Source organism: Petromyzon marinus, chromosome 12 (assembly GCF_048934315.1).
Source record: "Petromyzon marinus isolate PM22_M1 ecotype Great Lakes invasive population chromosome 12, UKy_Petmar_22M1.pri1.0, whole genome shotgun sequence".
Classification (NCBI taxonomy): Eukaryota; Metazoa; Chordata; class Hyperoartia; order Petromyzontiformes; family Petromyzontidae; genus Petromyzon; species Petromyzon marinus.
The window spans coordinates 2,764,287-2,790,557 of NC_133678.1; the positions used below are offsets into that span (position 1 = coordinate 2,764,287).

The 26,271-nt window shown below is 48.5% G+C and overlaps 1 protein-coding gene across 2 annotated transcripts; it reads left to right on the forward strand.

Annotated features, from left to right (window-relative positions):
- Positions 1-24: 24 nt before the first annotated feature.
- On the forward strand, positions 25-25,533 carry LOC116941688 (glutathione S-transferase A4-like). 2 transcript variants are annotated; one of them, XM_032953010.2, is made up of 7 exons: positions 25-238; positions 5,325-5,587; positions 12,402-12,453; positions 21,375-21,507; positions 22,022-22,163; positions 23,876-24,010; positions 24,223-25,533. In XM_032953010.2, the coding sequence occupies exons 2-7, from the start codon at positions 5,501-5,503 to the stop codon at positions 24,343-24,345; spliced, it is 672 nt and encodes a 223-aa protein (XP_032808901.1). In that variant the 5' UTR covers positions 25-238; positions 5,325-5,500; the 3' UTR covers positions 24,346-25,533. The 2 variants fall into 2 exon arrangements, with proteins under 2 accessions (XP_032808901.1, XP_075922626.1); XM_076066511.1 differs by lacking the exon at positions 25-238 and adding an exon at positions 4,617-4,808.
- Positions 25,534-26,271: the final 738 nt, after the last annotated feature.

Consider the following 26,271-nt stretch of genomic DNA (forward strand, 5'->3'; position numbering starts at 1 on the left):
GACGAGGGCAGGAACGCTCACCACCGCCTCCCATTGGCCCCGACTGAGCCAGTGGGTGGATGAGTTCGAGGTGGGGGGGAGAGGGGAGGCGGTAGTGCTGGTTTTAAAAAAAGTAGCTCGCCGCACACAGGAGGAGCCATTTCTCAGGTCACACAGGTGCGTGTGTGTAGAGGACTGGGACACGACCATCACAGGTCACAGAAGCGGATCGTCAGATCTCCGACTCGGCTGCCCGAAGGTCAGGGTGACATCATTCAATGGTGTTTGTTGTTTTCACGTGCAAATTCTAAACCTTCGTTGCAAGTGTCTTGTCCGCAGTGTGCATTGCTGGGGATTTTTTTTTGTTTAAATCCCCCTGCAGTTGTACACAATTGTGTTTCTCGACTTTGGGGTTTGTATAGAAGGCTAACAATGTTGTGCAAAAAGTCTTGAGTGAGTGTTTTTTTTTTGTAAATGTCGTCTGACCAGGTCTTTGTGGGTATTCTCCCACATGTACAACAACAACATCACAAACTCAAAAAGGAAAAATTGGCCAAAATATTCCAAGTAGAATCCATTACCCTCCCTCCACCGAAAAAGTGTTTTTTTTTCTACGTGAATGTCTTTCAAATGGAAAAACTGTACGACTTGAGCATTGTGATTGCCCCCATTGAACGTTGCGAGAGAGCCTTTGAATGGAGGTCACTTGCAGATTTGCAGACACAACGCGACCGCAATTTCCTCCGGATGGATTTAAATAGTCTCTCTCGCACCAGTAATCACGACCCCACAGCAACTGTGTGCTGTCATATTGTTATAGCATCTGTTGAATTCTACGTAAACCAGTGAACTGCACACACGTACGTAGCATTGTAATATTGGACTATTGTGTGTTTGTGCTGTCCATGCGGATTTAATGCTTAGAATTCCATGTATCAGCATCATCAACACGTTGCCTATGTACGCTGCGAAAGAAGTTCAACACGCATAAGATGCCTGTCACCCAACGAGTCGGAGGCAAGTGTTGGTGAATCACATTTGTGGGACTCCCACAGCCAGCGCGGCTGTGATGATGGCCAGGAGATGGCGGTAAAGCAAAGTGGCTTGTGAACCCATGTTTTGACTCTTGAGTGTTATTCCCTCGAATGAGTGGTGGGTTTTCTCAGGGTGCCCCATTTTCCTCTCGCACGCAAAGCGTTCGTAGAAGATGGCTCGGAGACCCCCCCCCCCCCCCCGTAAAAATGCAAAGTTGGGCCGTGGTTGGAACCTTTGGATCAACAATGGCCAAACGTTCCATGTTTATACTGGGTTCGTACTGAGGACTGAATTGGACATTTGAATACCTTTCACGGGACAAAGACAAAGACCCCCCCCATCCCCCTGTAGCCTTAACAGACTGTTGGGGCAAGTGCTGTTAGAGAGCAACTATGAAGGCCGGCACGGTACACGAAGGCATGGGTGGCCAGCACTACGCCCAACCGCCTTTGTCTTCCCAGTGGCGATTTTCTTATTACACATCGCATCAGATACTCATTTGAGGCTGAGTCGACCTAGGGGAGTCCCAGAACCGGTTTGTCGCCGGGTTCATAGTGTAGCACACAAACCGCTGCGCCACCACTCCAAAGGCAAAGATCCCCCGTGTAGCCTCAACAGACTAGGGCAAGTGCTATTAGCGAGCACCTATGAAGGCCGGAACGGCACACAGGGGGGTGGGTGGCCAGCACCACGCCCGACCGCCATTGTCTCCCCAGTGGCGAAGTTTACACATCGCACCAGATAGTCATTTGAGGCTGAGTCGACCTAGAGGAGGCCCAGAACCGGTTTGGATAATCATCGCTGGTGTTGGCCGTGAGCGGGAATCAAACCCGGGTCGCCGGGTTTATAGCGCAGTGCGCTAATCGCTACACCACCGCCACCACTCCCTACACATGAACAGACACACACCCCAGTCACTTCTGTGCCTGCAAGAGGCAGTGAAGTGGCTGAGAGCGCGGGGGTAACACAATACACAGCTCAAAAGTATTCCCCTCCAGTGCGGCTTATGTGCTTTCAATGAGGGATTCATGTCGTTTGAGGGACAATTTGAATTGGTGGTCCCTGCGTAGCCACAGAGCATAGGGTGGTCACCACCAGTGCACTGATGGGAATTGGCAAAAACTTCCCAATGCCGGGACACTGCTAAAAAATAGTTTTGAGACTCGGTGAGACTTTCCTGCGTAATAAATAAATGGCATAATTGTTAATATACGAAAGTAAGTTGAACGTATTTCGCTCCGTACGTTGCCAACCGTGCTAATCGGCGTCTCGCGGATGAAACGTAAAATATCCGTGCGAGGCTCAGTGCAGAGAAAGGGCAAGAAAATGTGGCACCAGGTTCTGAGGGCAAGGTACAGAATACTGTGTAACGGCTGTCTCATAATCAAGCAGTACAGTTTGATTCGTACACATGAGGCGTGTGATGGTTAAACCCGGTCGTGGCTCTGTGAAATCTGGTGCATTTTGATGTTCTCAATTCTGTTCTGGAATTATTATTTTTGTATTGCAGACAATGGGGAGTGCCTACTAGTGGCTACAGGAGGTGACGGGAACCGTTCACCTATAACGTCTGCTGATTGCAAATAATCAATTACACATTGTACGCATGCATCGTGAGCTTAAGTATCGATGCATTTCCATTGCTTCTCCAGCATATATCAAGAGACTCCATGGGCATTAAATCGAATGTCTTGCATGCAGGATTGCCTCTGGCTCGTCATGTGCAAAAGAGGGGTGTAATATGCGTTCAGGGCAGCGGAAGGCAGTACACCAAAACACATTGTTGTACTGTACTCCGCATCGACCCCCTCTGAGCAGCGCGGTGAAGTATGGTCAAAATGTTCCCCGGCCTGCAAGGTTCGCTGGGAGGCCCTCATCCAGCGGTGGATTGACAAAAGGGTCCGTCCCGCGTGCACGTAAACATCAAGCGCTGTGTTGTGCAGCATAGCAGACGCTGTTTTCTGCTTCAGTTCCACGAGGTTGTCGTTCGATTCCTAAATACCAATGGTCACATGCGTCGCTTTGGTGAACGTAAACAACCTCCTCCCCCCGCCCCACCTCCGGTTTATGTTCTCACGAGTGCCATCGCCGTCCCGTGCGCGGTTGTGAGAATTCAAGCGCCGGTCACCCTGGGCCCCCATTGTTTGATTGTTTTAGGTGAAGAAATTGAGCTCGATGCACCGTGAGTCTGTCGTTCAGACTCACGGTTCATTGCACACGAAGCCACCCCACCACCTCCGATTCGAATTTCCTCCGCTTGTTTTTTCTTCTTTTGTTTCCTCGTTGTTCGCTTGAGCCATTAAAGTCGCCAGCGCTTAGGGGATGTCGATCGCCGACGATGGATTGAAGCACTTGGGTGTCAGGGCATTGTCAAACATGACGCACAGCTGCATTTGCCACCGGCTAATATCATCGTTACGTTAAATGGTTGCAATACGATGTCATAATTTGCAGCATGTTATCGATGCTATGCGATGTCACTTGTGTAATAATTCCATAATAAATGTATTGTAGGGGTGCTATCCTGCGTGTAAAACACAGGGAAATGCTGCCACGATCGGTCGAGTCTTGGGCGGTGCCCATGTCCATTTATAGCCCTGAGCCAGTGGTGGAAAATCCGCATTGCCATGGTGGTAGTGGCCAGCCTCGCCAAAAGTCGACCCCTATGGACTTTCCAAAGTGGTTCGTTAATTGCCTTGGCCCATGAGAGATTATGACGACGATGGTGGGCTGAGTGAAACCGAATGGGAATTGAAGCTGCGAAATGCTGGTTGTGAGTCGAGCGCTTTGCCACAGCACGCACCGTTTCCTTTAATAGACTAAACGGGCCCGCAAACAGGGGTAGAGAAGTGGGGACAGTGGTTTGCGCACAGCACTATGGACCCAACAACCCCGAGTCTGATACCCAGCCGTGGGCGAGTGATACATGAATCCGTTGGAGGGCTCCCTCTTCTCCAATATTCAATCTGCACTGGAGTATGGGCAAATCTAGGAGCGGATTGTATATATATTTATTTTAACAAATTGTTTGGTCGTGCTGCTGCTGCTGCGTTGGCAGTGGTACGTAAGCACAAACAGCAACAAAAACTGAACACGCTTGTCAATAACACTGTGGCCTTCAAAGGTTCTTCGCTTACGAAGATCGGGGAGGAATGTGAGGTCCATGTAGTTGGCGGCAGGAGCACTGGTGGCTGTGCAGGCCGATCCTTGACCTGCACACGTTGTGGCAAGCGGTGCATTTGAACGCCTGACCAGTTGGAGCCTGGGCGATGGCCCTTCTTCATAGCACGTAGATTGACAGTGGTGTAAATTATTCTCATTATTTTGCATGTTAAATTTTACATGTAAAATCATTACCAGGTGCATCATAAACATTGCTGTATTGTATACATACATACTGTACATGTGGTAGGTTAACGGGAAGTTTATTTGATATGCACTCGTGCACCACTACCAACAAAATTCGTAAATTTTTGTTTGGATATTATTATTGTGAACAGCTCGTTGTCATTCCACTGTCAGCTTCTCCGTGCCGTGTTCGTCACGCGGATTATGACCACACTTCACCAGTGGTGGGTTCGTAAAGGGGGGGTTGGGGCCGCAGGACTGGTTCAGATATCACTCGCCACAGTTATCAGCCATGGCCAGTACTTTATTTAAGACCACCGAGTTTGTTACTCAATGTTCCAATCAGTAATGCCACTCCTCCCATTTTTTCCTGTAGCACACGAAACAGCCATTTTGCCAATCCACTGCTGGGTGACGGAATCCCCGGACTGGTGCGGATCGCGAGGGTTAGTTGACCATATTACTGGTAGGAACCTCCTGGTTACACCAGCCCACAGGGGATTATTGTGTCCGTCCGTCCGTCCGTCCGTCATGCATCCAAAAATGGGAGGGGTGGGGCTGGGTGAAGAGGGGAGGGTGGGGAGGGGCTGGGTGGGGAGGGTGAGGAGGGGAGGGTGGGGCTGGGTGGGGGTGGGAGGGGTGGGGCTGGGTGGGGAGGGGCTGGTCACCCCGTGGTGCCCTTATAAAACTCAACGTTTAACATACTCACGCCGGCTTGTGCTCGCCCTCACAGTCGGGCATATTTGCGGAATACACCACGTGGTGCCGCCGTTGGCCCTGGCCATTGACCGAGCAACCCAACATTCCTACCAGCTCCCTCCGCAGGAATGTGTTTAACCGCGCTGGTCAATAATACGTACGGCACATGTAAGTGACCGCGGGCTCTCAATAGGCCGCAGCCAGAGAGGATTTAACTTTTCTTGTCCAACAGCGGGGATCTGTTTTGTCTGCGGCGTGTGCAGGAGCTGAAAGAGAATCTAGAGGAGCTGGGAGGACACGAGATAAAGAGTGAGGGAGAGCGAAAGAGAGGAGGAAGAGCGGAACGGCGGCGGCGGCAGCAGCAGCATCGGAGACAGAGCGGCAAGGAGAAATCGCGAGAGCCAGGCTGGTGCAGAGACAAGAGTGTCGGGGAGCCACCATGAGTTCGAAGGCAAAGCTCGTTTACTTTAATGGACGTGGACGCATGGAGTCCATTCGATGGGTGCTGGCTGCCGCTGGCATCGAGGTGGGTCAGCGTCCGAGGCCAAAGTGTTTGCCTACTCAATTAAGTTTCCCATGTCAATGGTATTCAAAGTAATGTCCTTTGTTTATTCAGGAAAAACCTCGCTGAGACTCAAATCTATTCTCGGGAGAGTCCTGCATTGCGACGAATGGCTACGAGTGGCATATGGGATCGAACTGGAGTATCCGGAGATAACCCACAAACTATATGATCTGTCAATACTGATAGCTACGATCGGTTTGGTCAAGCATCTATTGCAGTGCTACCATCTCCGAGGTGTTTATCAGCCCAACAACTATTAAAAAGCTTGACTTAAAGCTTTTGTGACTGCAGGAATTCATATACTTTGGGTCTTTCGGCAAAACCACGTAGATAGAAACAATAATACAAATAATAGAAATATCACGACGTTTCGATCACAACACAAGCAATCGTAATCAGGTGAGAAAAGACGACGACTGCTTGTGTTGTGATCGAAACGTCGTGATATTATTACTTTTATTACTGTTTCTATCTACATGGCTTTACCGAAATACCCAGAAAATATAACTTAAAAACTATATTCTTTTACTATTTTTATAAAATTGTACCATGTAAGGGCCACAGAAGCAACCTGGCCTTAAATGATAGTTCAATAAAGTTGCTTATCATGTGGAAATTTATAGCAGCCAAAAACTGTTAACGCAGCTTGTTTCTAAATGTGGAGGGGAAAAACCGGAGGACCCGGAGAAAAATCCACGCGACCGCGGGGAGAAAAACATGCAGACTCCAGACATACAGCAGGCGTCAGGGTCGGGATCAAACCCACAAGCTCCTTCATACCAGGCGAGGAAAATAACGTTTCACCACCGGTATTCAAAGGGAGCCTCCCATCCAAGCACCAACCAGGCCCAACCCTGTTCAGCTTCGAAAATCTAACGAGATTGAGCTTATTCGGAGTGAATTGGCCATCAGCATTTGGTGGTCCTGAAGCAAGTGGTGGGAATTCTAAATTATCGTGGCAATAACCAATCTGTCCAGGGAGCATCCGATGTTTACTTCCCACTGAAGTTCTCATTATATTTATCCAGCAGAGATGATTGACCCTCATTTGAGATTCGAACTCGCGCAAACCGGGTTTTAATGGTCGTAACATCTACTGTGTATATGTATATAAACATAATTGCTATTGAGTTACATTAACGTTTAACAATTTAATAGTGTAAGTCGCATAGGCCTCTTATATTAAAATTACCTTTCCATTGCCCCAAAGAATGCACGCATTTTATAGAGACGTTTACTCCGTCAATGCTACTCATCAATGCCATCAACTGCGTCACCACACGGACACTCGCCGTGCTGTCATGCGGGGATGTCCATTGCCTCCATTTAGAGCTCGACAGCACATCGCAGTTCGATGAAGACCCTCCCCATGACATCTCAGTCATGGGGGCGTTGATTGTCCATACTACATCGAGCTGGTCAGTCTACGATGATGAAGGGAGGGGAGCCCAAGCCTGGTTCAGATGTCACTCGCCACTGATGTTATCCGTGGCCAAAAATCTAACCCGGGTCACTGGGTTCACAGTGCAGTGCCCTAAGCACCCCTACACAGCACGGTGTGCTAACCACCGCGCAACTGCCCCATTCCTATAGCAAATACATCATCGTCAGCCATGGCCAATCCGCTGCTAGATGAGGTTCTCCCCAAGCCGCCATCAACACGCGTACCGTAGTGAAAACTGAAAGATGCTCGCGGTGGCTTCAAATCGCGTTCACCGTGAGGAGGAATTCCTGGGGGGGGGGGGTGGGGGGGGAGGAGGTGTCGAAGCCCTGTGCCGTCGCACCTCACTGTGCTCGCAGCAGATTTAGCAGAGACAAAGGGAAGATAATTGGCGATAATTCTCACGTTCCCCCTAGAGCAGTGGTCCTTAACCCTTTACTGGGTTTGAAACAAAGTGGTCGTACTTACGTACCCCTGCTTAATTTGTGTTTCGATTATTTACCTTCCAGCAAAAATCTGGCCATGTCTCGCACATCCAGAAACGGCATCCCGTAACCCCCAGGTGGTGCGTGCACGCCAGGTTAAGAACCACTGCCCCAGAGGGTTCCTGCAGCCAGTCCCCTCGAACAAGAGAATCGCTGCAGCTGCCACCGCCGGATGCGTATTTGCGTAAACGCTGCGCGCCGAGTAAAAACTCTCGGCTGTCCCCTCCCGATGGCTCGTCGTCATCGTCACCATCGGCCACGATCTATCCACTGCCGGCCCGGACGCTTCCCCCAGCCGTCGCCCATCAACCAAGGGTCTTTGCGATGCAGCGATGCATCCCGCTGCCGCGCACCGATTCTGTCGTGCGGTCTCTGCGGTGGACGTTCCCCTGGGTGTGTTCGCTTATCCGGCTGCCACTCCTTCGCCAGTCTCGACCGTTGGCTGCCTTCCCTTCTAGCCGCGACGCGTCCCGCACAATCCACTTGAACCCTTTCCCGTTCCGAGGCGTCTGCAAGCTGCAGGGTGGGTCCCGTTCACCGCTGAATCTTGGAACGCGCAAGCGGTTCAACGTTAATTTTGTTTAGAGTGAAGACGCTGTACTCACGGGAGAGAACTATAGAGACACGACCAGCCTCTGACAGCTTGTGCCAAGCTGTGCCACACGCTCTCCCGCATGGCCTTATGGGAGCCTCGGTTACATCTTCCGACATGGAGACGTACCGATAAAGTTGTTTTATTTTAGTTTTCTGATTCCGTTCCGGAAGAACAAGTAATTACGTAAATGTACGAACTTGTCGTACATGTAAGTCATCAGAATCGGACAGGGTTACTTAATACCCATTATGTTGTGTCTAACTTGCGTTTGTTCTCCAATCCAAGCACAAGTCTTCCTGTCACTCAGTCTAATTCCAAGCAGGAATGAGACTGAGCCGGTGATATGAAATTATCATTCAAAACTCTCAAAGATGGCCAATTTGGACTGCCCTCCTCACCAACTCGCAGATGCCCTCCTACATTTATGAAACAAAACACCACGGCTAAGAAATTTGGACGCTGTCACACCCCACGCACAACGACTGGTTTAGATTTACGACCGAATTACCCTGAATGTGCCCGATCTTGTCGTATCTTGGAAGCAAAGCGTGTTTGAGTCTGGTTTAGCGCTCGGATGGGAAACCGGATGGGAAACCGCCTGGGAATAAAAAAAATGTTGTTCATTTGTTGCTGCGAGGTTGACGGGAGATGGCGGTACAGCAGTGGGTCTTTTAATCTTATCATGCGGGCATTGTTTCCTGCAATGCTTGGGGGGGGGGGGGTGTTTCTCCAGTTATTTTGATTACCTCCTCCATGGGATTTCACAATGCAGGGCCCTCCATGAAAGTCTTAAAATGTATTCTCACTCAATAAGATAGCGCTAATTAATCCCCCCAAAAATGGCATCATTATTACAGTATTATCATTAGTGTGGTTTACTAAGGCTCGTGTTGTGGTGGTGATGGGTGTGTGTATGTGTGATGTGGGGAGCTGTGGTGTAGTGCTCAGCGCGCTGCCAACCTGGTGACCCGAGTTCAATTCCCACTCATGACCAACACCGGTAACGATTATCTGAACCGGTCCTGGGCCTCCCCTAGATCGACTCAGCTTCAAATGAGTACCTGGTGCGATGTGTAAAAACTTCACCACTGGGGAGACAAAGGCGGCCGGGCGTGGTGCTGGCAACCCGCCCCCTCGTGTACCGTGCCGGCCTTAATGGGCGCTCACGAACAGCACTTACTCCTTACAATCTGTTAAGGCTACACGGGGCGTCTTTATTGTGATGTTTTGCCTGCAGTGTTATTCAGATGCTCTTTGAGATAAATCAGGACGGTGAGGTTGGGTGCGCTCAAGCATGCGCCTGCTCTTCCTGCTCTTCTTGCCCCTACGGGAAACCAGACGCAGCTTTAAAACCCCTATAACAAAAAATGTTTGGTAATACCCCCCCCAACACAAAACCGCAAGGCAATTGGTTAAATTCCTGCATTGTGCAATGAGGGTATGGTCACAGTGGGTTAGGATTTTTTGTAATTGTGTAAAACAGGGCGGTTAAAAAAAGACAAATTGTAGCAGACGGTGGCGATTTTTTTCGGAGTGCCTCTTTGCCACACCCGTTAAATCCACAGCGCTCGGTCAAACCCAGTCACCTCATTCATATCTCATTGAAGGGGAGCCGTGCCACATCACCTTGGCAGATTTCCCACATTGGCGACATTTATCCCTTTTTGGCAACAACAACAAAAAAAAGATGCTAACGCGTGAATCGTAAATGTGCATTTTTTTAAATAAAAACAATTGAGCCTGCCGGAGTGATTCGCACGTTGGAGAATGTTGTTCCCCCCGCCCGTCAGAAACATTTTTTGCGAACACCGGCCAATGTGTTCGTCAGTGCGCAAGTGTCTCCCTTTTCCAAGGCGATGTCCACGCACGAACCTTCTGTACGCCGTCTTGATGCCTGCCGTTGTTTGGACACACTCCATGCCAGTGTTCTTCACTGATTTTCAGAGGGGGAGTGGGGGGGGGAGGGCACTTTCGCCGATAAGACATCATCAGTTGTGAGGGCCGCCACATGTGTGAAACCATCGGGGGGTTTGACAGCAGCACGATGTTGGTGATGGGGGGGGTGTTGTCACGTGTTGTGTATTGTTGGGGGCCTCACGTCAGGGGCCGCACTAAAGGCCACCAGGGGCCGCCAGTGACCCGCGGGCCTCGCAGTGAATAACGCCGCTTCTTCGTACGTCGAAAATGTCTTCCCGTTGTATTGCCGCCGACCGGGGAAATCGTCGAAACGTTTCGCCTCAACGCGTGAAGCTGCGCCGCCTCGTCCTTGTGCCGGTGACGGCGACGGCGGCGGCGGCGGCGGCGAAGCGACTCGAAGGGCACCGCTTGCGCTGCCGTTTGCTCCCGTGGTCACTTTCTCACTCTGCCACGCGGGTGTCCATGGCTGCGTCCCCCCTCTTTCTGTCAACAGAGATCAATGCCCTGGGGGAACGGTATCCAAAGTGCGCACTGTATGCAGCATCCAAACAATCATAATCCGTTCCCCATTGCATATTTTGTGTGTGTTGATGTTATGTTGCATACATCGGGCTGCAGTGCCACTTTGCCCACTGTTAACCTGTGGTCACAAAAGCCATGGAAGTGTCATACACAGCAAGTACATCCGCAAATCTATACACAGCGTTGTTCGTACGCACCGCACGACAATCCTGAAGGCCGAGTCTTGACCATTGACTATGGACGGTAAGCGTAGCAAGTTGTACTTAAGCTGTCGTAGGCCTCCCCTAGCTCGATTCAGCTTCAAAGGAGGGCCTGTTGCATCGTGTGAACATCTGCAGGGGGAGGATGCAGGTGTTGGCCACTCCACCAGATTGTGTGTGCCGCTGTCCTCATCTAGTAGTGGATCGACAAAAGGGATGGACATGTAAATTGGTCCGTTTTGCTACATAATAAATAAAATAACATTGTAGCCTGTCAGCTTATGGGCCAGCATTTTTTTTAAGCCGGCAAATCTTCGGCCAATTTAAACTTTCTGAGCCCTGTCAGCAGAATGTGAGGTCCATTCTATGCAGAACAGGCTGCAAATTGTTTGTGCAATCTAATGGTCCCATTGCACGTGTAAATCGAACAAGACAGAGAACATATAATTCCGATGTTGTAATTGAGAAATGGGCAGTTGCAGAGTTTGTTGTCCTTCCCCAGCACCTCTGATTATCATGGTTGGCTACGTACGATGCGAAAGAAGTTCAACATACATACAGAGTTGATGCGCTGTTCCTGGAGTGCAGATAAACAGCGCCAGTTTGTGAGAGTATTTCTCAGTGAGGCAGTAGGTCCAGTGACAAAGTGACAAAGTTACGGCTCGCAATGTAGCCGGGCATAATACGCTTTTCGTGAAGACTACATGTCTCCTAAAATCTGGCACTTCGTAATTGTTTAAACTTCCTCTCGGTTTGTTATCACAAGCAAAGTGGTGTTCCAATAATGATGCCAAATGTATGTTAGTTCGGGTTAAGTTTGATGCCACATTTCTTGCGCGCCAAAGCACGTTCTGCTGCCTTTGTCATTGGAATTCCTTTGACTGGTTTTACGGACATAGTCCATTAGGGATCGTCGACCCTGTTCACGCCCGGTCAATGCAGAAGCCTGGCATCATTATTCCAGTCGCATACGCGTGTGGAATGAGTGAGCCGAGTGCAAACCCGTGTGCGTGTGTAATGGTTGGCGGCACTGCGCTATGAACCCAGATGTCTGAGTTTGATTCACTGGCTAACATCAGTGGGGAATATCGGAACCAGTCCTGGGCGTCCGTAGGTTAACTGAGCCACCTTAAATGAGTACTTGGTGCTACGTGTAAACATTGGCACCGGGGAGACAAAGGCGGTTGGGTATGGGACTGGCCACACCACCTCCTCAAAACACCGTGCTGCCCTTCACAGGTGCTCTCTTTACAGCACTTTGCCCAACATCCCGTGTGCGCGACACGGCAGATCTTTGTCTTGCATTGCACAGGTAAGGGCGTTGGCCATACCCCGGTCATGGATCGGTACCCCGGAGTCGCCATGCTCTCTGCTCGTCCTCCCCTTCAGCTCTGTGATGGCACCGCGCGTTGCATAGTCAGCTGTGTGCTGACGAGAGTGGCTCTCCTGCGGTGGTTGTTGTGTTACACAACGTGGCAGGTGGCGGAATCCTACCCGTACTGATGGCACGAGATGATTGCGACATTCTTTATTTAACTTTGTATTACGTCGCTTTTGTTTTTAAATATCTCGCTCGCTCGCTCCCTCTCTTTCTTTCTTTTGTCCCTCGAAACAGTTTGAAGAGGAGTTTCTGAAGACGAAAGATGAATATCAGAAACTGCTCAAAGGTTAGAACCATTTATATATTTCTGACCTTCACACATTACGATTTTATTTACAAATGCTGTTGACAAATTATAATTGCTCGTTTCTCAGGAAGAATTTTATATTTCAAACAACAGAAACCAAATAGTCATTGTAAAGTTATGTTTATAGATATATATTCTCTGTAAAAACATTAAATGCCAAACCAACAACACCGTTTCATTATTGCCAAGCTAAAAATAACTTCCATGTATTTGTCTCACAAGACATTTTTTTAAAGGTCACTTGAAGGAAGAGAGACGGAAGGAGATTTGAGAGAGAGCGCTAGGACAGAAACGGCGAGAGTGGGACAGACGGGGAGAAGGCAGCAGTAGCATAGGCAGGCGGCAGTGAGGGACAGGCAGAGCAAGTGAGACGAGCAGAGATGTACAGGGAGCGGCAGAGACACAGGGAAACTCACACCCGCAGACAGTCGCGTGCAGTGACGGAGACGAAGAGACACACGGGGAGACACGGAAGATGGTGAGGCATTCTGAGCAAGAGACCGATAGGTTCGTCCGGAGAAATGCTGAGAGCCTATTTGCATGATAATTGATGCGAAATCCTGCTCCCTGAGGGTACAACTCTGAGAGAGATGTGAATGGACTCTAATCACGTCTTGTGATATGATCCCGATAGCACAACTCGAATGAAGTCGGGGAAAATAAACGGAAATAAAGATTTTAAAAAATAAATATTTATTTTATTGCGTGGCTGCCCCCCGCATGTTGGCAGTGTTTGAGTTGTTGGGCAACGGGGTTTAAAAAATTCGGCTTTGTTTTGAGAAGGACGAGTGATTCTGAGGTCAGAGCTCTGGGCTGACACTTGGATTCTAATCCAGGCAGGTTTGCCCGTTTATCTCTCTGCAGGATAATAAACATGTTTGTCTGCGAGTTGGCCGGGCAGCTCAGAGGTTTCAGCAACTGAGCGGGTTCATAGTTCATTTAGTTCATAGTTCATTTATTTGGTATAGCCCTGTGAGCCATTCGGCTCTTGAATCGGGTGCAACCGCAACAAATAAAAACATGAACAAGAAAACATCTTAAAGTGTTTATGTGACTGTGAAAACAGAAAATCTAGGAAAAAAACATCAAAATATTCCTGAAATAGCACCGTACACCAACGCTGTGTGCAAAAATCCCAGTGGGATGCAAGTCAAATAACAACAACAACAACCACAAGACAACTAAGATTAAGGCCATCAGTCTAACAGAGTGGTGAGGCCCTATATGGGCAGTTCAATGCAAATTTTAAGGCCGAGTGATAGATGGAATCAAGCTTCTTCAGTACAGTACTTGGGGCTGATTTATACACGATGTCACAGTAGTCAAGTAGAGGCAGTATGGTAGCTTTTATCAATTCCAAACGGAACATTGGGGGGAAGCAGTACTTGTGTCGATACAGAAAACCAATTTTTATTTTTGTCTTTTTACCAATATAATCAATGTGATCTTCAAAATTAAGTTTTGAATCCAGGATGACCCCAAGATACTTATAGATCTTGACTTGCTCTATTTGACAATTATTCAAGGAATGTAATTGGGGAAAAATAACTTCCTGCTTTAGTCCCGGTGAGAAGCAAAGCACCTTGGTTTTGGAGGTATTCAGGACTAGTTTAAGAGAAACTAGCTGATGTTGTAGTTTGTTGAAATCACCCTGGAGCTTTGCAATCACGTCATCCGGAGAGCGGCCAGCAGTAATCAGTATCGTGTCATCTGCAAAAAGATTTACCCTGGAATGATCCAGGTCAGTGCCCAAGTCATTGACATAAAGAGAGAACAAGAGGGGGCCGAGGATGGAACCCTGTGGAACCCCTTTTGTTATCTTAACACTGTTTGACCTCCAACCATCTGTGAGTACAGTTTGGGTGTGAGAAAAGAGGTAATTTTTTTAACCATTGTACTGTGTTCTTGGAAAAACCGAGGCAACTTAGTTTACTAAGCAGGGTGTTGTGGTCTACTGTATCAAACGCTTTGGATAGGTCAAGAAAAAGACAGGCACAGTACTGCTTATTATCAAGGCTATTGTAAATTTGATTCAAAGAGTCTAATGCAGCAGATGTGGTGCTGTATTTTTTTCGGAACCCAGATTGTTTTAGATGTAGTAGATTGTTGGTGGACAGGAAACTGCTAATTTGGTAGTTCAATAATTTTTCAAAAATTTTCATGAATGGGGACAAAATTGAGATAGGTCGGTAATTATTGGGATCATCTTTAGGGCCCCCTTTGTGAAGTGGATGGACATAGGAATGTTTCCATTCTTGAGGAACTGATGCTTCTTTGATGGACAGGTTGAAAATATGGGCTATAGGTTTGTATATTAGGTGACCAACAGTTAGTAGAGCAAAGATGGGAAAACTATCTGCTCCGGTAGAGGAGGACCCTTTGAGGTAGGACGGTTGTTTCAGAACATTACTTTCGTGGATTAGTTGGAAACTAAATTCGTTTAATGTTTGGACAGGGGTGTAGGAATTTGCAGGAGCAGGGGTGACTTCCAATACATTATCAAAAAGATTACCAGCTTCAGAAAAATTAAGGTTAAAATTGTCATCTATTTTTTTGGGATCTGAAAAATATTCCCCATTTCGGTTAAACTCAACGGGCAGATTGTCTGTTTTGGATGCCTTTTCGATAGATTTGATTGTTTTCCAAAAAATACTGGCATTTCCATGTGATTCCAGGAGAGTGGAGGAAAAGTAGGCATTTTTTGCATGCCGTATTTTTTTACGCATCTAGTCCTTAAAATCCTGTATTCTAGCCAGTCATTTACCAAATTACTTTTCTGAGCACATGCCCAAGCCTTGTCCCTAGTTTTCATGAGCTATGTAATCAAATGATCATACCATGGTGGGCGGTTGCCTTTAGTTTTAAATCTAACCAACGGAGCATGTTTGTTAAGAATTTGGAGAAACGTGTACCTGAATGTCTCCCAAGCCGTAGTCAGGTTGGGGATATCACAGACCTTATCAATATCCGAGTGAAGCACATCATTTGTAAATGCCTGAGTGCTGAAGTGCCTCAAAGAGTGCTTCTCAACAATTTTAGGGGGGGGCTTTTGGTCTGGCTGATGATCTCACCCCAAAAATGAAGGAGTGATCACTAAGGTTATTGCCCAGAACACCAGTCAGTGCAAAATTGTGAGGGGCATTTGTCAATAGGACGTCAAGCAGAGTTGACTGTCCCGGATTTTTTAGGTTGGGTCTTGAGGGGACATTTATTAATTGAAACAGGTTAAATTAATCTGTAAAATTTGTGGCCACAGCCGGCGGGTTTAGCCAATTCCAATTTAGATCACCCACTAACTATTTCACCTTTAGGGAGGCCCCCAAAAATCTCTCTCAGTGCCGATGCAGCTTCAACATCCTTCCCACAAGGCGGTCTATAGCAGCACACTACCAATATCTGTTGATTATTTGGGAGAGTTATTCTAAGAGCCAAACCTTCAAAGCAAGATTTTTTAAACAAGGAGTGAGCTGGTGAATATGCAATAGTTTTACGAACATAGATGGCAATTCCACCTCCTTTAGATCCTCGGTCAAGCCGAAAAAGGTTGTAGTTTTCAATCGTAATCTGCAAGTCATTGACGGCAGGATTGAGAAATGTTTCTGTTAGGCAAAAAATGTCCGGGTCAAGATTTGCCACTTCTAGTTTTAGTTGACTTAATTTAATCACAAGCCCTCTGATGTTGACATGTAGAACACCAACACCTTTCCTGCCAAAAAAATCTACAGAATTATACGAGTTCTTTTCATTTGGGCCAGGATGAAGCTCAATACCACCCAGAAATAAGAAAAGTAGAATTAACAGTAGCCGTTTGTAGAGTTGAGTGTGGCACTAGATATGGCCGGGAGGGACAGCAGTATGATACACAGCAGGAGAATTGCCATCTTTAAAATATCCGGGGTATACACAGATTTACATACAAGTGGAATAGAAGAAAATATATGAACATGGGATCTAATCCAGCCAGTCGCCTGTGTTTAAGCTGGGTGTTCAAGTGTAGTGAAGTTGATGGTCTTAGCCTGGTCACTAATGGATTGCAGAAAAATGTGGCTTTTTACATCCTCTGAGCATTAAAAATGACGGTTTGACCGCCATGCAACGGACATCACCTCTGTAGCAGGGCGGGTGGAAAAGTGCTGTTCCCTTCTGTGTGAACCAGGGGTCACTTGAAGGCATCTCAGGAGTAGTTGTGTGATATCCGCTTCTGTGGGTCCATTCTTGAACACGGTGGGTGGGTGGGTGGGGGGTTGCGCTGCTCGGTCAATGGATTATTTGTCTTGTTGTAGTTGGAATAACACTGGGGGGAAGACAAAAACAAATGTTGGTATTGTTTCCCCATTGTGCTATTAGCATCAACGTCAAAGAGGTGGAGCAGTGTGCCCAGAGTGTCAGAGAATGATCTGTGGCAGAGATTTTGAAAAAAATAAATATTAAAGTGGCCAAAAAACTCTGCTATGAAATTGCTTGTTGCATGGCATCAAGCGGGGGATTTACCAAATCAATTGACAATCTCAACCTTTACGCTGGAGTTTTTTTGTCCAGCCACTGGTAGCAAGGCTAAGTTGTTGAGCTCACTTGGCTTGAGAATATTGTTGATTCACGGGCGGCCTGCAACCCAGATTCCTCTATTTAAATTCCAACAGCCAAGTGTCCCTCCTCGTTACACTCATTTCACGGGAGCTCAAAATCCCGAAATCCGAAACATAAATCCAACGTGATGATAGCTTGTCTTCGACATGCAATGAGGACTTTGGAGGGTGAAACACAGTTTACCCCTACCACAAGATACCCTGTATACCAGCTTTACTAAACAAGAAAGAGTGAAATTTGGTGCTTACGATTATTCAGCGACAAATGTTCTTATTCGCATTGGAGTGAGAGGGCGTTATTAGTGAATCTTGTCATCCGCAAAAAATAGCTTCTGATATCCAAGTGGGTGTACGTGGGATAATAGGATACATTTTCATCCTATTAAGTTGAGAATCCATCGACGGATAAAAATGTTTTTGTCTGATCAACTGGGGCTGTGGTTAATTGGGCCACATATAGGAGGTGTTTCACTAAACAATTACATTTAAAAAAATCATCCCCATGGAATACTGCCAAGGTGTAATATAGCACAATGAACTTGCAATCTAGAGGTCGCCGATTCTGGAATTCCTCCACCTCCGTCCACCCAGAAGTATAATTGGGAACGCCACAGTTAGTCAATCGGCAGGTCACGTGTGGGGGGGGGCGGGGGGTAAACGTGTGGGTACTTCCACCTCTTCCAAGACGCCTGCCTCACGCGCGCGGGAGAAGAGACCAAAGAAATCGCCGCTCGCTGAGGGCTCTGGAGCGCCCACTAGTGGAGGGCCCATCAGCCTGCATTGACGCGAGCAAGCAAATTGCAGGGCAGTGCCTTGGCCGCTTGGCGCGAGTAATCCATGCGCGACAGAGGCTTCTTGACCATGCCCTGGCGGTCATGGCCGTCAGATGTTTGACCGCGCTTCACGATGCCGGTCAGAGCTGGGTCGTGAAGGCTAGTGGTGGCGGGGTCTCCTCTCAGCCGGTTCAGATAACATTGTGTAACAAACAAAAAAATGTGTTCCTGGGTAGTATGTGTTACTATTTCCTAATTGCTATGCCTCAAAAGTACAGAAAATGGCTATTAGTCCCCCGCAAACTTTGCTTTTGTGACCAGGACAGTGATATTTTGAAATGTACCCATTTGTGTCTTTCGTTCACATAAAGTCCTGGTCACAAAAGCAAAGTTTGTGGGGAATAATAGCCATATTCTCTACTTTTTAGGCATAAGCAATTAAAAAATAACACTTAATACCCAGGAACAAAAATTGTGTTACATAGTGTAATCATAATAAAGGTTTTTTGGTTAGATCGCATAAGTATCAATGTATCGTAACCCTCCACCACCCGACATTACATCAACCAGCATCATCGGGCGATTTGCCAGATAATCACTCTCCCGATGTTCACCTTGGCCAGGATTTCAACTTTGGTTAATCGCAGTGTTCTAACTATGCCACTGCTTCACCCCTCATTGTACGTATTCATATAAACGGAATCATCTGCAAGTAACGGGGGATATTTCTTGTTTTACTCTTTTATTCTATGGGTACCATGTCACCCTATAAACTAATAAACGTTTTTTTTTATTTTAACAGGTAAGGCCCACTGAGCTCTATAGCTCTTTTTCAGAAGCGACCTGGCCACAAATTATAGCTCAACGAAGTGGCCTATCATGTGGAAATGTATAGCCGTCAAATACTCTAAATGCGTGTTTCTAAATGTGGAGGGAAAAACTGGAGGACCCGGAGAAAAATCCACACAACCACGAGGAGAACACGCAAACTCCAAATATACAGAGCGTCAGGGTCGGGATTGAACCCATGACCTCCTGTGTACAAGGCCAGGTAGATAACATCTCGCCACCGGGGGCTTTATGCTCGTAAACACAGTTAATAGTTGACGGCACTGCATCAACATTTCCCAGTAGTCCCCGTTTCATATCGCCTGAGCGAAATGACTCCGAGCCACTGACGCCCCAGGAATTGAACGTCACCATGAGAATGTCGTACGCCCCGAGAACATCGGGGTTCAAATGCCATTGTGCCGTTTTTCTTTTAGGCCTGCTGGCATCAAGCCACTTTCCAGTGGTGCAGTGGATGAGAGGGCACAAGGCCCACAGTTGTACAATGCAATACAATTTACATGCACATAGCGTCCGAATGCGACCATCTCAAGGCATTGTATAGAACAGTGGCCATATTTATTTCTTATCAACGACACCATTGTAGGTAGACGGGAAAAGGAAGGTTCAGAGCCTTGACTTGAACAGAGGCAATGGAGGAAATAGCCGGGTGGCGTCCGAGGCAATGCACGCCTTGTGTGCAGAAAGTGCGTGGAAGGGAAGAGGGTGAGATGAGAGGGGAGAGGTAGGAGAGTGCATGGATGGGAGTAGAGTGAGATGAGAGGGGAGAGGTAGGAGAGTGCATGGAGGGGAGTAGAGTGAGATGAGAGGGGAGAGGTAGGAGAGTGCATGGAGGGGAGTAGAGTGAGATGAGAGGGGATAGGTATGAGAGTGCGTGCATGGAAGTAGAGTGAGATGAGAGGGGAGGAGAGTGAGATGAGAGGGGAGGAGAGTGAGATGGGAGGGGAGGAGAGTGAGATGAGAGGGGAGAGATAGTAGGATGCGTGGAGGGGAGTAGAGTGAGATGGGAGTGGATAAGAGTGAGATGGGAGGGGAGGAGAGTGAGATGGGAGGGGAGGGGAGTGAGATGGGAGGGGAGGAGAGTGAGATGGGAGGAGAGATAGGAGGGTGCGTGGAGGGGAGGAGAGTGAGATGGGAGGGGAGGAGAGTGAGATGAGAGGAGAGAGATAGGAGGGTGCGTGGAGGGGAGGAGAGTGAAATGGGAGGGGAGGGGAGTGAGATGGGAGGGGAGGAGAGTGAGATGAGAGGAGAGAGATAGGAGGGTGCGTGGAGGGGAGGAGAGTGAAATGGGAGGGGAGGAGAGTGAGATGAGAGGGGAGGGGAGTGAGATGGAAGGAGAGGAGAGTGAGATGGGAGGGAAGAGATAGGATGGTGCGTGGAGAGGAAGAGAGTGAGATGGGAGGGGAGGAGAGTGAGATGAGAGGTAGACAGGGGTGAGTCCAAGGAGGATCTTGAAGGCAGTGCGATCTTGAAATAGATGGGAGCCAGTGGAGGGAGTGGGGTGATGTCCGTCATATTTACGGATGTAGGTGATGAGTCTGTGGGCAGCATTTTGGATTATCCGGAGTTTGGAGATGAGGGATTTGATGTCAATTCGGAGTGTGAGGAAATCCTAAAGCCCTTGTTGGGTTTCAACGCTCGCATTCCCAGGGTCTCCTTGCATGGGTGGGGTAGTCGGATTTGCTTTTCGAGCACGATTTGTACGTCACCAGGCGACCACAGCTGTCTCTGCTGCAGTATCAAATTCACGTCTGTCATCACGGCACTGAAGGAAGAGACGCTCGTGTAAGCACGCACCAGTGGCAGACGACGCTGCTTTTGGGTGAGGCTGCCAAGTCGGTGCATGATTTTGATTGGCCAGTTTTATTGTTTTTGTTCTTATGTACAGCATCGCGAGGTCTCCTCCTCTCGTTGGCCAAATCGCCCTGAATGCACTTTGCTGGCTCTGAGATGACCGGAATCTAAACGCAGTTGAGCCCACCCACGTGCATGGGTGACCATTGGGTGCAGGACTGCGAGTTATTCAGGAAGGAACTGGCCGGTTTTCAATGTTACCCACAGGCATGCGTGGGTTTTCTGCAGGTGCTGCAATCTCGCACTGCCACGTGCCACTCGTTCTTGGATGGAATTGGTCGATCATCCGAGTGCAAAGAGATAATTCTAAGGCTCAGCGAGGGATTTCTGGGTAATTGGGTTGTACTGGAGACCACATTTAGGAGCTGTAAACATCGGCATCTACAGTATGAAAAAGGAGAAGAGGTTTTACCCTTTCTGGCAATAAAACAGGAGGTGTTAAGATGTTAAAACACCAACTAGGTAACTTAATTCACCACACGTACTTGTGGCAAAACATGCAGACAAACACACTTCAGCATCACCAGCACACCGGTGCTGCTGAAGCGCTAATGCATTGGCACGTTTAATTGTCTTGTGTTGGAAGGAGAAGGGTGTACGACACACATTTTATTTACGCTATTCGACTCAAAACAGACACATCTCTCGGTACCTGATCAAAAGGTGTGACTCACTTGGATAAAAACCGCATCGCAGAATTGCCACCCTCCTGTTACAAAAAAACGTGCAAACACCAAATGTACTCCTGTTTCCGTTTGTATGCATGGATGATGAACTTCTTTCACACCGTACGTAGCCAAACGGAGGCGATTCGTTTCCGCCGTCTCGTTGTCCGTAGACGGCGTTCTGCTGTACGAGCAGCTGCCCATGGTGGAGATGGACGGCATGCACCTAGTGCAAACTCGTGCCATCATCAACTACGTCGCTGACAAGGCTGGCCTGCAGCCCAGGGATGCACGCCAGAGAGCACAGTGAGGAGCACGGCCTTGTGCAGGGGGCTGCTGGGGCCACTCCTTCCTGCAGCCACTCGTTTACATTAACCCCCATACACCCCCATACACACCCATACAATACACTCATTCACATAACCCCTACACACCCATGCAATACACTCATTCACATAACCCCTATACACACCCATACAATCCACTTGTTAATTTTAACCTATATATATACAACCTATTAATTTCATGCTAACCTCTACATACACTCATGTAACCCACTCAATGACATTAAACCCTATGCGCACTCATACAATCCACTCATTTTAACCCCAATACACCCTCATACAGCCCACTCAGTCATATTAAACCCAACACACACCAATACAGTCCACTCACTCACTCATACGAAACCCCAACACACACCCATACAGCCCACTCATTCACACCGCTGCCTTCAAAGGTGCTCGCTATCGCAGTCTTTGGCCCGGCAGTTGATGGCGACTGCCCCGGGGGGTGACGACTTTTTGTCTTTGTGGAGCAGTGTAGACATGTACGTGGAGGGCATGCGAGACCTGGGGGAACTCATGTTGCCCCTCGCCTTCTTGAAGCCGGAGGAATTCGAGCAGAGGCTGAAACAGGTGGAGGATAAAGCCTCCAAGCGCTACCTGCCCGTCTACGAGAAGGTGTGTGCGCGTCTGTGTGCGCGTCTGGGCGAGCGGCGGTGCAGCGGTTAGTGCTATGTTTCGCTGCGAACCCGGCGACCCGAGTTTCGATTCCTGCTCACGGCCAACATCGGTGACGAATATCTGAAGCGGTCCTTGGCCTCCCCTAGGTCGACTCAGACTCAAATGAGTACCTGGTGCGGTGTGTAAATATCGCCACTGGGGAGACAAAGGCGTCCGGGCGTGGTGCTGGCCACTCACCCCCTCGTGTACCGTTCCAGCTTTCATAGGCGCTAACCAACAGCACTTGCCCAAACAGTCTGTGAAGGCTATATGGGGGATCGTTGCCTGTCTTTTGTGCATCGAAGCACATGAACACGCACCTCAGTCACTTCTGTGCCCCTCTAGCCCCCGGTAAGTGCAGCCAAGACGGTCACAGTGGTACGCCCCGCATGGCCGCTTGGTAGCATGAAATGAAATCGTGTGCGGCTTGCTGCCCGCAAGCCCGCAGGTTCCGCAGCTCTGCCCCAGGTGGACTTGGCAGCACGATGGACAGCCGGCGGTAGGGCAGAGACTGGACGGGTGGCGACAGGGAGCAGGGCAACCGAGGCGGCGCGTGGTGTCCCCGCGCTCGTTAAGTGCGTTATTCCTGGATCAACCCCAGGTGGGGGTCTGTACTGGTGCCAGGTTGACACCTCCCCAAGCGATGCCAACACCGGTGCCAACGTTCATCCCCCCCACTCGACACCTAGCTAATGAGCATCGCACACACGCCCTGTCTTAATCGCCTCCCACAGGAGGAGCGCTCAACGTGTACTGTAGTAGGTTGGGAACGCGGCGGGGGGGGGGGGGGATAAAGTTCTAAAGAAGAGAACGGAGAGCCGCGTGTCTGGTCAAGGCAGAGAAAAAAGATATACAGGGTGCTTCAAATTAATGTTAACACTTCGGAGAATTTGAAACAATAGCACAAGAAATGTGCTTTGGAGACCACCTGGAGAAGATTCCAGGAAATGTGTTGACAAGGATGGCGAACAAGTGGAGGGACTCTTAGACTTTTTGAAGCGATTACCATTACACTTGTTATCATGTTACAGTGAATTACCCGTTCTTTTCCCATTAAAAACGATAGTACCATGAAGTGTTAACATTTTTTTGAAGCAACCTGTACAATCCAGAGGACTTCTCTAGCCGCTCCCTCTCGTGGAGGCCCACCCGCCAGAAGTTACGTGAGCAACCACTCGCAGGGCTGCACCAGCAAATGTGAATCCATGCAGTATTGTTGTTGTTATTCGTACATCCGTAGAACGATGGAGACTCCCGTCGACAAAATTTGAGCCGATCTCTTCCTGTCATTGTTGATGCTTTGAGTTCATGCTGTGGCTTTATCAGTGTGTCTGATCGGGGAAGCTTTCTTGGTGTTACTAGCGGTGATGCGGTTTTAGGGTGTGATATATGGGGATTGGTCACATTGTGCTGATGCTACTATTGGAGGAATGATGCACTGATGCTGGTCATGGAGTTGATGGTGTTGTACTGTCGCTGGTCTTGATGGCATCAAGTTACTTCAAGCGTATTTGTATAACCAGGTGAGAATGCAAGAGACCGGGATGAGTGTCAGTCGCAAGAGTTGCCTGCATCACCAAAACGGCAGAAGCAAAAACATTGAAGCTTAAGTGCCGATGTCCTGGTTGTTGGTGACGGTGATGTTGCATTGCTGGTGTGGCGATCGTCAGGCACTCGGCGATGGTGGTGGTGGAGGCTTCCTGGTGGGCACCTCCCTCACCGTGGCCGATGTTCTGCTGCTGGAGCTGCTGCTCGCGCTGGAGGAGAGATTTCCTAAACTTCTCTCCGGCTTCCCGCACCTCCAGGTACCTTACGAACACTGGCTGTCCGTCGTCGCCATCCCTTGAAGGCTAGCAGCTCCCGGCAAGTGATGCGGAATGTCAATCATTGTGCCGAGCAGCATGCGGCACGACCCAAAAAGCGCTATACAAGCACAACCGTGAAAGCCTACGCAGCGGTAGCAGCCATGAGCCTCGCGATACCTTTAACCTGGCGTTGCTCCCTCTCCCCGTGCCAGGATTTCAAGGGACGCCTGAGCCAGGAGCCGAACATCAAGCGCTTCCTGCAGCCGGGCAGCCAGAGGAAGGCCATGCCCGACCAGGTGTACGTGGACACAGTGCGCTCCGTCTACAACATTTAACCGGGCGGCGCGTGCGGGAAAACACTGGAACCATCGACCGCCACGGCTCCTCCGTCGCCCGCCTGGCTGCGTGCAATCAAGGGCGAGTTAGGCTCTCGTGCTGAACAGGGCAACTGGCACGTCCGGCTCGTGATGCGAAAGCTTTACTGCTGAGCATTTAACAAGTCAAAGTCGTGCGGCAAACCTTCGTGCTATTGGAATCAATGTGACAACACGTGGCAGAAAACAGTGCGAATATAAATTAAATGGGGTAAATGAGACGAGGAAGAATTGATTACGAAATCGAGATCCAAAATTGACTGTCCATCTAATCACAGGGGTTAGTGGATCATTAGATACCTGATTAATGCATACATTATAGTTTTGAGGCATGTGATACATGAAGTTGGGCTCCAGGGTAAGCCAAGGTTCACGTTGGTTGTCACTTTGCTGTTCCATCCTCAAAGGTCGTGCAGTGTTAAGGTACTGTTTTAAAAGATCCTCATCACAGATGGCAAAAGCCCCCAGTCAACCTCAGTGGGAGGTCACTCATCATCCTCTACTACCTCCACAGTATGGAATTCCCGTCCCCCAACTGACCGTGCTGTCGACTTCCCGCTCCTGTTCAAAGTCCAGGATCAAAAACTTCCATATGTTCTGCCTGTGACCGACTGCCCCACTCTCTCTACAAAATGAACATCGTCTTGAAATGCCGTCGCATTGAGTTGCCATTTAAATTCACATTCCATTGTATCGTTCGGTGATCTATTAAATTCTTTACATTAAATTCAAACGCCCGCTACGCTTGCTCGATTGTGCATTGGGGAGGCGTTCATCTTCACGGGGCACAGACTTAATACGTGCATCTGTAATCTCGCCGATAACCACCTGAAACCCTCGACTCGTAGGAGACCCTGATCTGCCAATGTGTGGGCAGAGCCCCCTCCCGATCGAATGCAGCCGAGGCCCTTATCCCAGACTCCCTCGTTGCCCACCCACCAACATTGACATGCTTGAATATAACCATCTTAAGGCTTTTAGGTGCCTTGAACTGGCTTTAGGTAAACATTGTATTGCTTGTGGGTTTACTGCTGAAAAATGAGTAAATGTTTTGCCTTCAGGTTTACTGTGTTTATAATAATGTATTCAGACTGGCTGTAACTCAATGTACTGTATACTCTTTACATTAAATACACCGAGCATTACAAATGCAGAGAGTTATCCTTACTTAAAATCAGTTTCGTTTTCAATATTAAATTTAATGTGTAACTGTTTAAATAAACATCCAAGACCTACAGCTGAAATGAAGTGGATTAAACGTTGATGCTCAGCCCTGGCAAGATAACATCTCTCACGCGAGCTCAGCTATTTTACAACACCTCGTGATGGACAACATCACATAATGGCAGAAACTCACACATTTCGTTTTTTTTTAACCAGCCGAGGTTGTATGTTGAGCTTCTTTCACACCGTACATAGCCAAACGTGCTAATTGGAGCTAGGGAAAGGACAACAAATTAACACACACAAAAAAGCATTTCGAAAGAAATTATTTTCAATCTAAAATAAAAAGTGGCTTCCTGATATCGGAAGAGCGTTCCAAGTGGCCGCAGAATGCGCATCTGAAAGCGCAGCGCGATGCGGTGACCGCCGCCTTTGTTCGAAGGCCAGCAGCCAAAAGCCACGAGCCAACGATCCACCGTGACGGTGGTTCATGCTGCTTGGCGAGAATCAGCGAGGTATTGAGGTTCATTTGTGGCAAGCACTCTCGTGTGCAACGAGCGCAAAAAGCTTCGATCCGACTCGTGTCGACGCTTCACGAGCCAGTTCATGGGTTCTGCCCCTCCTGTTATGCAACGACTCTCGAGGCTGTTGCGTTCGCGATTTACAAAAAAGTCTCGCTCCACATGCGGCGAGCTTCTTCGGGAACCGGACTGAGCAAGCCAT